Source organism: Camelus bactrianus, chromosome 6 (genome assembly GCF_048773025.1).
Source record: "Camelus bactrianus isolate YW-2024 breed Bactrian camel chromosome 6, ASM4877302v1, whole genome shotgun sequence".
NCBI lineage: Eukaryota > Metazoa > Chordata > Mammalia > Artiodactyla > Camelidae > Camelus > Camelus bactrianus.
The window spans coordinates 74,204,887-74,217,550 of record NC_133544.1 but is presented as its reverse complement, the minus strand read 5'-3'; the positions used below and the strand labels follow the sequence as shown (position 1 = coordinate 74,217,550).

Below are 12,664 nucleotides of genomic sequence, written 5' to 3'. Positions count from 1 at the left end.
TCGTTCCATTTTCCCACATTTGGATGAGCTTGAAAATCTCAAAGCTTCCTTCCAGCTCCGACATCCCCCAGGGCAACGGTGCTGGGATTCATGCCCACTGCTGCAAAGCCCCCTAAAATTAGGTCCTGAGCGACCCTGCTTCTTGGTCCTCACCCTAACGAGCCAGTGGGGCCAGTCAGGCCAGGCAGTGGCACCCAGAGACAAGCTGGCAAAAGCAATGTTCAGGCTGTGGAACGAGGAGGCACAAGCCAGCACCCACGTCTCCCGATGGCTGGTCTTCCCATCCCCGTGGTGCTCACAGAGTCCATCATCCTCCTGTCTTTTTGGCTGGCGGTTTTGGGGTCCCTGCTGATATAAAGCAAAAGAGCCCCGGGATGAAGTCCTGGCCTCTTCATGTGTGACCCAGGCTCCCTCGAATGCAAAACGACAACAACAACAATAGCAGTTCAGCCCCTCCCCTCGTAGTGCTGCCGTGAGCAGCAGAGGAGAATGGGTATTCAAAGGAGCTTGGTAAACGGTGAAGCACAGTATTAAAGACACTAAATAATCGTGTGAAGATTAAGTGGGATAATGCACATCAGAGAACTAAAACAGTTTTTTAAAAGCTATTACTAGTTCTAATAGTAGTTTTCCTATTAGTCACTATCATCGTTAGGCCCTGGGAATATGTTAATAAGACACAGGCCATGCCCTCAAGGGGGCAGAAAGATAGGTAAGTATTTATAACGTTGAGTGTGAGTAGACTAATTGAGGATGCAAAAGAAGGTGTCCCTCAAGCCTGATGTGGCAGAGAGACTGTCAGGAAGACTTTCCTGGATGCAGAAAGCAGACAAGTGAGGGGAGAAGATTTCAGAGCAACCAATGCACGTGGGAGCATAGAAGTGCGGATGCAGGTCTCCATCCGCAAAATGAAGGGGTTTGGCCTCCCTGGACTCCAGGCAGGGAGGGAAAGATCCTGAAGGGCTTTGGGGGTGATGTTGAGAAGTTTGGACTTGACCCACTGTTGGATCTTAAGCAGGGAGCAGCCCGGTTGAATCGGTACTTCAGAAAACAACCTTTGGTGACTCAATTGGTAAAAGAATGGGTGGGAGACTGGCTAGGAGTTGCTGTCCAGGCAAGGGGGCTTCAGTGAAGGTAGGGCCAAGGGCACGGAGAGGAGGGGCCAGTTTTAGGAGATGATCAGGACTTGGACTGGACATAGCTCAGCGACTATGGGCAAAGGGAGGGCAGAAAGACGGAGACAAATGTGGAGGCGCTGTCCTCACTCACCAAGACCAGAGATGCAGGAGGAAGGGGAGAGGGGAAGAGCGACATTCTGGATTGAAGGTGGTGCGGGAGTGTCAGATGGTGAATTGTGTATGTGCTTGTACACGCACTGCAAGAGCTGATCTGGAAAGACAGGAGGGAGGATGGATGCTCGTGAATGAGATTCCTGAGGACAGAAGTTTAGGGACCCAGAAAGCAGAGGGAAGTGTCCAAAGGAGGGAAAGGGAGGATCAGTGCAGGTACAGGGGGCTGAGAGTGTCCCACCCACTCTCTATGAAGAACCCTTTCCCCCTCCTTCCATCTTTCTTCTCTCATCTGTGTTTTCCTTTCTCCAAAGACTTGTACTTGTCTTGCTAGAATCAAGGTCATCACTGCATTCACACCCTCTCATCTATTTCCAAAACTCCTCCAGGAATCTTCCCAAGTTTTCTTTCTCTATTGCTTTTACCTGAGATTCACTGTGGACCTGAATTAACTTAAAGACAATATTTTCACCAAAAAACAAATACCAGCAAATCACCCCAAGGTGATCCAAAGCAGGTTCTGCCTGCATTTGATGTCAAGAATGTGACTCTTCAGGATAAAAGAGAGCGCGCCAAGCAGAGCTCTCAGCGTGACAGCTCTCTCTCAACTGTGAGCTCTCTTTTTGGGATCCTGATACTCCTTCCTGCAGGGACACAGGCCCCCTCTGTGCCCCTAGAAGCCCCCTCAGCTCACCTCTCCCCACTGTCTCCCCCACCACAGCACAGCACCAGCCAGGGAATGCTCCATTGCCCAAGAGGACCACATGGCACAAGGCCCTGACAGTTCCTCGGCCTCCACACATCCTCTTAGCCCAGCAACATTGCCAAGAAAAACCGGAGGGCAAGTGAGAAAACCAGTTGTGATCTGCCCAGTAGGCAGGCGGCAGCACAGCCGCCACCCTGCCTTCGGTGTCTCCTGAAGTCCTGGGGATGGAAGGGGAAGCAGACACTCCAGCACCAGTTTCCTGAAGCTGCAGGCCATCCAGCTGTTCTGTGCGGAGCAGCCCAGGAACCAGAGGTCACCACCATGGCACAAGGTAGGCAAGGCCCACAGGGCTGCTGGAGCTTGGGGCCAAGGAAGGCAGAGAGGCTGTAGGAAACCAAAGGGAGGGTGAATTCAGAGGAAGGAAGGAGGAAATAAAGAACAGAGGCAGAAAGAGTCAAAACCCCAGAAACAGAAGGATTCGTTGGTAGCTTGAGAGCCAGGAGATGAGGCGGAGGCCGGCAGGTTAACCTGGCTGAAGAGCCAAGTGCCAAACCACAGGCCCGAGGGACCAGGCAGGGTCAGGAACCGGGGGGTCAGGGTTCCTGCCCTCTCTGCCACAGCTGGCCCTCTGACACTGAGCAAGTCACTTGTCTAGTTCCCAGCCCCCATGCGTGACCAATGAGGAGGTTTGGACCAGACCATCTTGAAGTTGTCCTCCAGTTCTGGAATTCTCTGACTCTCCTTTTTTCTTCCCCAACTTCAGGTCTGTTACTCATCTTAGCCCACCTTCCCACCACCACCCTTCTCTCTCTATCAACTCCCTCTCTCTAGAGAGACCTGCTGTGAAGTTTACATGGTTAGTCAAAACCATTTACAAGAATGAGCTAAAAGCTCTACAAATGTAACAGCTTCATCTTCATTTACTGTTTATGTTAAGATTTTTATTTTGAAATTTTTATGAATTTTTTTTACACAAGAAATACAATGAATATATGGTTGGAGTAAAAGAAAGCAATAATTACAGAAAAACTTATAGTCCCCTGACTGCCACCCCAACCCCAGCCTCAGCTCCGGAGAAACCACTGTTACCAGTCTTTTGTCTACACATTTATATTCATATATATGCTGAGTGCAATGTATATGATTAGCTTGTGTGGCTTCTTTTTCTCTCTTTTTTTGCATATCTATTGTATCATCACATTGTACTTATTTTTCTGCAACTTGATTTTTTTTCCCCACTCAACAGTGTGTCTTGTAGCTCTATCCATGCCCCCAAGTACCTATAGACTTACGTCAATATTTCCCACTTTGCATAGTACTCTGCAGTATGGGTGTAGGGAATTTATTGATGGGTATTCAAGTTGTTCCCATTTTTCAGTTACACAAGCAATGTTGCAGTGCACATTCTTACCTCTGCCTCTTCGTGCTCCTGTGGGAGTGTCTCTCCAGGATAGAACCTGAGATCAATTACTTTAAAAGTTCTTCTTACAATTTCCTTTCTACCTCTCTGATTATTGCACTCCATTCTTCTCTCACATCAAGGAAAACAAATATGCCCAATATTGAATGTACCTCCTATTTGAATATCTGGTGTTTTAGGGGCTGAAGAATAATCCCTGCGTTACAGGCTGAGATTAACTTGACCCACAACGTACCCAGAGGAAGAGATTTGGCCCCAGTGCTTTTGCCGTCAGGCAGATGCTGCCACACCTGTTGAGTAGGTTGGGTCATGTGCCCAACCTGAATCAGGGCTGGTAAGCAATCTCTGTCTAGTTAATCAGTCTCCAGGAGTGAGCTTCTTTTTCCTGGGAGGAAAAAGTCAGGTGCTTTCCCAGCTGGCAGTGGGTCAGATGTCCTTCCTGAATACGAGCGGAGGCCAGTAATGGGCGGCAGCAGTCAGGTGAAGGAAAGAGCACAGGGCTTGGGCCAGTTACCCTATGTTCAACCGCAACCAAGACATTTAATCCACCTACACCTTGGTTTTCTTCTCTCAAGTGTGGATGACATGATGTTTCATCCCCCCATTGTTGTGGTGAGTAATCATTGACGTAACCGTTCTACAGTTCCCAGGACAGTGCCCAGCACACAGTAGACAGGCCCTCAATAAGGTACTGGTTGAGTCTGAAATCTGAAATCAGTACAGGGTGATTATAGAAAAAATAGAGAACTCTAGCCAACTTAGCAAACATTTGGAGGACCTACAATGTGGTGCTCATTATGCTAATATTTCTTTTATAATAACAGTAACAAAACAATAACTAGTTTATGAGAAAAGTATGTGTTAACAATAATCAAAAGAACTTAAAGAAGTTTTTAAAAAGTTTAATATTTATTAAGGCATTTTTGGTATAGTTGATTTGGTTCATATTTGTTTATAATAGCTTTATTGAGGTATAATTCATATACTATAAAGCTCACCTTTTTAAAGTGTACAATTCAGTGAGTTTTTTTTTAATAGTAAATTCACATTTTGCAGGCACTATCACTAACTAGTTCCAAAACACTTTCATCACTTCAAAAAGAAACCCCATACCCGTTATCAGTCATGCCCTATTCTCCCCTACCCCCAGCCCCTAGCAAATGCTAATCTACTTCTGTTTCTGTGGAATAGTCTATTCCGCATATGTCACATAAATTGAATCATACAATATGTGGCCTGTTGTGTCTGGCTTCTTTCACTTAGCATAACATTCTCAAATTTCATCCATGTTATGGTATTTTCAGCATTCCTTTTTTATGGCTGAATAACGTTGCTTTCTGTGACTATACCATATTCTATTCATCCATTAAGCAGTTGATGGATATTTGGATTGTTTCCACTTTTTGGCTATTATCAACATTCACATACAGATTTTGTGTGAACATACATTTTTAATCTCGGGGGTATATGCCTAGGAATTACTGGGTCATATAGTAACACTATGTTTAACACCTTGAGGACTGTTTTCCAAAGAGGCAGCACCATTTTATAATCCCACAAGCAACAGATAAGTGGTCCAATTTCTCCACATCCCCATCAACACTTGTTATGGTCTGTCTTTCTTATAATAGCCATGCCAGTGGATGTGAAGTGGTATTACACTTGCATTTCCCTAATGATTAAGTATGTGGGGCATCTTTTCATGTGCTTATTGACTTTTGGTGTATCTTCTTTGGAGCAATGCTTATTCAGATCAGTTGCCCCATTTTTTCATTGGATTTACTTGTTTTTTTATTGTTGAGTTATGCAAATTCTTTGTATATTCCTGATATAAGTACCTTACGTATATGATTTACAAATATTTTCTCCCTTCTGTGGGTTGTCTTTTCACTTTATTTATTGCATTTTTGAAGCAAAAGTTGTTAATTTTGAAGTCCTACTTAGCTGTTTCTTTTTTTCTTCCATTGCTGTGCTTCTGTTGTCATATCTAAGAAACCATTGCCTGGTCCAAGATCAAGAAGATTTACTTCTATGTTTTCTTCTAAAAATTTTATAGTTTTAGCTCTTATGCTTTGATCTTTGATGGATTTTGAGTTGATTATCGTGCATAGTGTGAAGGAGAGAGTCCAACTTCATTATTTTGCATATGGCTATTCAGCTATCCCAGTATCATTTGTTGAAGAGTATTTCTCCCCTATTGAATTTTCTTGGCATTCCTGTCACAGATCAACTGACTATAAATGTGAGCATTTATTTCTAGACTCTCAGTTCTAATCCATTCACCTATATGTCTGTCCCTATGCCAGTACCACATTGCCTTGATTACTGTCACTTTGTAGTAAATTTTGAAATAGGAAAGTGTGGGGCCTCTAATTTGTTTTTCTTTTTATAAATTATTTGGCTATTTTGGATCCATACTATTTTCATATGGATATTAGGATCCAATTGTTGATTTATGCAAAATGCAGCTGAAATTTTGATATGAATTGTATCGAATCTGTGGATCAGTTTGTCCTTGAAATGATATTAGGTCTTCTAATTCATGAACATGGAATGTCTTTCCATTTATTTAGATCTTCTTTAATTTCTTTTAATGATGCTTTGCATGTGGCTTGTTTGTTTTTTGTGGAGCAAGTTTTGTACTTCTTTTGTTAAATATAAATATTTTGTCAAATATTTTATTCTTTTTGATATTATTGTAAATGGAATTGTTTTCTTAATTTCATTTTCAGATCATTCACTGCAAGTGTATAGAAATATAATTAATTTTTGAATATTTATATTGTATTCTACACTCTTGCTAAATTTGTTTATTAGTTCTAAGTTTGTGTGTGAATTCATTAGGTTTTGCTATACTCAAGATCATGCCATATGTAAATAGAGATAATTTTACTTCATCTTTCTAATGTTTACTGCTAGAACCTCCAGTACAATGTTGAGCATATGGGGAGAGAGTGGGTGTATTGTTCCTGATCTTAGGGGGAAAGCATCTAGTCTTTCACTATTAAATATGGTCCTAGCTGTGGGTTTTTCATAGATACTTTTTACCAGGTTGAGGAAGTTTCTTTTAATTCATAGAACTAATTTCTTTGTTGAGTATTTTTATTATGAAAGGGTGTTAGATTTTGTCAAATGCTTTAGTTCTCATTTCTTAAAATCTAGATACAGCTGAAACAAAATAGCTAGGTCTCTATCCTCATTGGCTTACAGCTAGTGGGGGAAGACAGACAAATAAAGAAATAACTACCAGAAGATCTGAACATCTCATGCTGACCCTGAAACTAGTAGGCTCTCAGTTAGTTTGTTGATGTAAATGAGCAAATGATCTTGATATTAACTTGTCAACTGAGCAGTTAAGTTTCCCCATGAGTGGTGTGGTTAAGTGCTGGAGATTAGTGGGAGGTGAGAAGGAGGAAGGTCGTGACTAGGTCTTGGAGGACAGGTGGACTTTGGTTAGATAGTGAGGGAGTGTTCTGAGTTGCGGCTCTAGTGGGATCAAAATACCTGGACGGGTAGGGCTACCATTTGCTTGGGGACAGATTGGCTGGAGGAGAACGCCCATGCTGGGAGTGGTGAGAGGTGAGAATGTAAGTGTAAGTTCCGGCCAGGTGTGGAGCGTCATAAGTGTCAGGTTAAGGAGAGTGCCTTTTGTATGGTGGGCTATGGGGTATCTCAGGACTTTGAAAGCAAAAGGATGGTATGATCACATTGTCTTGAGGGAAGATAATCTGGTGATGTGTTAAGGGGTGGGTAATGTGGAGAGACAGGAAGCAGGAGATCTGATGAAGGCTGTTACAGTCACTAGGAGGGAGGTGAGGAGGTCAGAAATGTACTAGTGCGGACAGGGACAGATGGACAACACAGATATTTTAAGGGAAGGCGTGCAGGGACTTATGACACATGAATGGATATAGATTGAGAAGAAGATGGGTGTGCCAACTGTGATTTAAAGGTTGTAAGTCTAGGTGCGTGGGGACCAGGGTAGAACCATGGTCAAACACGGAGAAGTCAGAAATGGAGCCCTTCTGGGGGAGGCACAATTGGAGAACAAAGAGGTCGGTCTATGTTTTAGTGAAAGCTGCAGGGGGCTGGGAGTGGGCCTTTCTGTGACTGTCCTCAGCATCCCAGCTCCCAGGGGACTGGACACATAGCATTAGTGGCAGTCAGAGAGCCAGCAAATTCCTTAAAGCATAGTAGCTCACCCAGGGAATTGCTCCTAGATCTGGAGGCTGGTACAGGGACCAGTGGAACTGTTAAGCCCAAGAAAGAGGATGCTGGGGTGAAGCTGGAGACATGCTAGGCTGAAAGGAGTAATTGAACTTGGCCAGGCCTACAAAAGGAGTCAAACAGAGGCAGAAAACCATGCACCTCCAGGAGGGGATAAAGGGTCAGAGAAGCCAAGAAGGAAGGGAGGAAGGAAATAAGAGAGAGGCCCTTGCATGCATGGAGCCTCATTCAGTCCTCATACCAACCCTGTAAGGCTGAGATCATGGATTCTATTTCACCAGCTTGGAGACTGAGGCTCAGAGAGGCTAAGTTTCATTCCCACGTTTGCACAACTAGTAAGTAGTAGACAGGATTGGACCAGACCCCACAACCCTGCCCTTCTGTCTTCCCAGGGCTGGAGGTGGCCCTCATAGACCTGCAGAGCTCCTGGAACAACGTGCGGCACCACACGGAGGAGATCAGCTCCAACCGCCTGCTCCTCCGCCGGGGCCAGAGCTTCAACATCACCCTGTACTTCAGGAACCGGGCCTTCCAGCCGGGCCTGGACGACATCATCTTTGTGGCTGAGACCGGTGAGGAGCCTGGCTGGCTCGCAGGGGCCGTGTGTGTGTGTGTGTGTGTGTGTGTGTGTGTGTGGTGGGAGGATTCTCGGGGGCTGGGAGGTCACCGCAGAGGGCCTCAGCTCTGCTTTCATTTCAGGACCACTGCCAGACCTGGCCAAGGGGACTCGGGCCGTGTTCAGCCTGGCAGGTCACAGTGGCCCCAGCCCCTGGATCGCCTCACTGGAGACCCTCGGGGCCACCTCCCTGGAAGTGAGCCTGTGCGCCCCTCCCACAGCGGCCGTGGGTCGGTACCTGTTGAAGGTTCACATCAAATCCCTACAGGGGCCTGTCACAGCCTATCAGCTCGGAGAGTTCATTCTACTCTTCAACCCCTGGTGCCCAGGTGAGGTGGGATGCCCGTGTCAGGGGTCCCCCAGCTCTGCACCTTTGTCAGTGCCGTGAAGAGCCAGGCTCCAGGATCTTCAGACCCCTGCTCCCTGGCCACCCACAAATCTTCCCAATCCCATGCACTCAGCACTTCCCAACAAGCAGGGCAGAGAAACCTCACTATGTATGTACTTCTTTAGAATTTTAAAATGATGAACCAAGTCATCTTTACTTAAAAAGAAAACTATTACAATTAAGTGTGGTCACTGTTAAAACATCCACCTTTAGCATACTTTTTAAGTTAACTTGAGTTTTTTCATTATAAGAGTAATAAGTGCATCGCATTGAGTATTTGTGGAATGAAGGGTAAAGCCAAAAAAAGGAAAGAAAAGTACAAGGTGAAAAGTAAAACCTTATTCCAATCTCCAAGTTCCATCCTCCAGAGGAAATCCTGTTAACATGTTCTTGTGTGGCCTTGCAAAGGTGTTCTATGCTTAATCAAATATGAATTTATGCATACGTGCATGCATGTGTGATTATACAATACATAAGACAAAGGGGATTATTTAATACATAGCACGCTCTAACTTGAATTTTTCATCTAACAATTCAACTTTGGACATATTTTCCTATCCATACATTCTTTTTAACAGCTACAATTACTCCAGATGCACTAGTTCCCAATTTACAGGCATTTTGGCTGTTTCCAGTTTTTGTCTCAGACAAACAAAGCTACAAGAAAGTATCCTGGCACCACCTGTCCCACAATCCCAGTCCTCTAAATCTTCCTGGGGACAGGGGTGTTCTATAGATATGCAGACACAGTGTGGGCAGAAGGAAGGGTGGACAAGCCAGGAGGGGAGAGCGGGAAGACGGGCAGGGAGGATTGAGGGTAGCGAATGCCTCTGTTGGGCTTTCGGGCAGAAGCCAGACTTTACAAAGTCTCACTTCTGACTTAGAGGACATCCCCTCCCTTCCTCCCTCTCCTTTCTCCCTTATCCCCTAACCTTGTCCCCAGGGGGTCTGCTGGGTCCTGCCAGAACCCAGACCCTTGCATCTCTTGTCACCTCCCACTGCCCCGCCACGGAGCAGCTCAGAACGCTTACCTATCAGCCCAGGAGAAGTGCTGCCACTGGACCAAGGTGGACATTCGTCTGTCTGTCTGCCTCTCCCTATTCTATCCCCCTCTTACACACACACACACACACACACACACACACACACACACCTCTCCTGGCTTCCAAGGCTGGGAGTTTCAAACGTACTGAGGGCTCTCCTGAACTGTGGAGAGGAAAGTGGTACCTGTGGGGCCTTCTCTGTTGAGGCTTGCGCCACACCCAGCTCCCCAGGAGAACCAGCGTGGGGCTAGGAGTCAGCTGGGGCTGAGGTCAGGATCAGCAGCTGCCCCATCACCACATCCAGGAGGCTGGCTGGGGAGCTCCACCCTATCTTAGGCCACTGTTGGTCCCCACTATGAAGAGGGATGTATGTGGGCTCAACCATGAACCTGCAGTTCTCTGGTCCAAAACCTCGATAAAATGCATCTCAGCAAGGACTCCTCTTCCATCAGGGAGCTCTCAGGCTATGTCTGAGGCTGCCTCTGAGGAAAGGGGGAAGCCACCATCACCTCAGGGTCAGACAGGTTCCAGACAGTTCCAGGACCCCGCAAAAAGGACATCTGTCCCCATGGCCTTTCGTTTGTTCATTCTTAACTTTAAAAAGAAAAAAAATTATATCATAAAAGAGATGCACTTTCATTCCAGAAAATCTAGAGAATATCAATAGGCAAAAAGAAAAAAAAATACTACGAATAGCTTTTAGAATAGAGTTCAAAATCCTCTGTTCATATACATAAGCGTTTTTAACAAAAGTCAATTCATGCTATCCACATTATGTAACCTATTTACACTCAAGAGAGCAAACATAGATTTCTGTGTATTCATATAGTTATGCACCCTGACATTAACAGTGTACAGAATTCAGTGGTAGAGATGACAATTTAACTAGTCCCTAAGAACCGGGCATTTTGGTTGTTTCCAGCTTTTCAGTGTTATAAATAGCACTCAGATGAGCAGCTTAAGTATCTAAATCTTTGCGCACTTTCTAAACACTTTGCTCAGAATAAATTCCTACAGAAGGAATGGTGAGGTCAATGCCAACCCCTAGGTTCTGATTTGCTCATTTCCAACCAGGACTGGTCGAGTGTAGCAGAAAGAGCACGGAACAGGGAGTCACATGAGGGCTGTGTTCAAATTTCACTCTACTTATGTGTGGTTTGGGCAAGTTACTGATCACTTTAAGCCTGTTTCCTTAACCTTGAAATGGGGCTAGGATGTAAATGTGCTTTGCAAACCAAGAAATTCCACCAAAGGTAAAATTTTCCTTTTCCATCTCTTATTCATAATGAGTCTGTTGCTGGTGTTGATGGGTGGTGGTGGGTAGGCCTTGGTATCACCTAATTCTCTCCCAAGAGCTCAGTTTCCATGAGATTGGACCTTCTTGGGTTGGGATTAAAGCAGGTAGGGCAAGATGACTTTTCTGCTTTGTGTCCTCCCACTTTGATTCCCAGGGGATGCTGTCTACTTGGACAGTGAGCCTCAGAGGCAGGAGTATGTCGTGAATGATTACGGCTTCATCTACCAAGGGAACAAGAACTGGATCCGCCCCTGCCCCTGGAACTACGGACAGGTGAGTCTCAGCCCTGCTCCTGGCCCATCCAGGCCCCGGGCTCGTGGGGAGAGGGAAGCAGGAATGGCTGGGAGGGTGTCCCTCATGCAAGGTTCATGACAAAGTGGAGCAAAACGGCACCTGGAAGATGTGAGACATGACTCCAGGGAGCTAGGGGAGCAGCCGTAGAAAGCTGGAAGGTGCTCTTTGCGGATCATGTCTGACTCAGACAACAGGATTGAGGGGGAAGACGGCTGAAAGCACCCACCCAGAATCCCACTGAGTATGAGGGTGACGTTGAAGGGACAACAGTGACAATGGCCATGATACCTGGTCTTTGTTTGTTAACTTTGTTTCCAGTGGGCCCTCAGTTGCCACACTCACTTCAACCTCACAACCCCAGGTGACAGACCCTAGGACCAGTTCTGTCCCACTGAGGAAAACTTGTCCCCTGAACATCTCAGTCAGAAGCAGGGCTGATGAGCAGCGGTGCGTCTCCCTCCTCATTACTGCTGCCTCTCCAGCTGTTTGTTTTTATTATGTATCCTTCTCATTATTACAGTAATATATAATTGCTTTTAAAAAATTAGAGAGAAACATTAGAAAAATCGGTGTCTAGAACACGAAGGTCGTTCCAAGCACTGTCACCAGCAGGGTCTCTGTTCCTCTACATTTTGTTTTCTACACACATACTAAAACGTGTGATTTTATTTGTAAAAAAACAGCCTTGTATTAATTGCAATGCTCTGCAACTGCAGCCTTACTGAGAGCCTACCTCCCACTTAAGCTCAGCCAACAGCAGGTGCTCCAGGGAGCCCAGGGCCGGGCCAGGGAACAGGGTTCTCAAGGCTGAGCCCCAGCACCAGAGCATGTGCAGGGGAGGGGCCAGCTCTGGCTGCCTGCTGGGAAGGGGTAAGGAGTTCCGACTGGAAAACCCTCGGAGTGCTCGTGGAACTTGTATCAGTTTGATACGGGTCCCTCTCCTGGACCTGCCCAGATAGAACTCCAACACACATGTGACCTCGGGCCCACCCTAGGCCCCCAGGGTGGCTATAGTCAAGATGAGACATGGCAGCCTCAACTGGCCCCCACTGACACCCCAGCTCCTCACTCAGCAGGGGGAGATGGCGATCCTGGAGAGCCCCTGGACAGGGAGCCCCTGGCTGTCATCTGTGAGAAACAGAAGTGAGGGGTTGCTGCTTTCTGAGCCCTGGGTTCTCTCTCTCTCTTTCTCCTTTGGTGAACATATATCGAATGCCTGCTCAGTGCCAGGCAGGGTGCTGGGTGCTAGAGGCATGAAAATGAATAAAACATTGTCACTGAGCCCACAGTGTAGCGAGAACTCGCTCACATAAGCAGGTCACTTATCACGCAGCAGGAGAGGTAAAGATTGAGAACCAGGCACAGGGTGTTCTGGGAGCCTGGA

The 12,664-nt window shown here is 46.0% G+C and overlaps 1 protein-coding gene across 2 annotated transcripts in view; it reads left to right on the top strand.

Annotated features, from left to right (window-relative positions):
• Positions 1 to 2,160: 2,160 nt before the first annotated feature.
• TGM5 (transglutaminase 5) overlaps positions 2,161 to 12,664 on the top strand; it is a 28,251-nt gene continuing 17,747 nt past the window's right edge. For both annotated transcript variants that reach the window (XM_010965211.3, XM_045524292.2), the window contains exons 1-4: positions 2,161 to 2,326; positions 8,035 to 8,214; positions 8,342 to 8,587; positions 11,141 to 11,259. In XM_010965211.3, the coding sequence (XP_010963513.1) occupies positions 2,317 to 2,326; positions 8,035 to 8,214; positions 8,342 to 8,587; positions 11,141 to 11,259 (555 nt within the window). In that variant the 5' untranslated portion in view covers positions 2,161 to 2,316. The remainder of the gene's footprint in view (positions 2,327 to 8,034; positions 8,215 to 8,341; positions 8,588 to 11,140; positions 11,260 to 12,664) is intronic.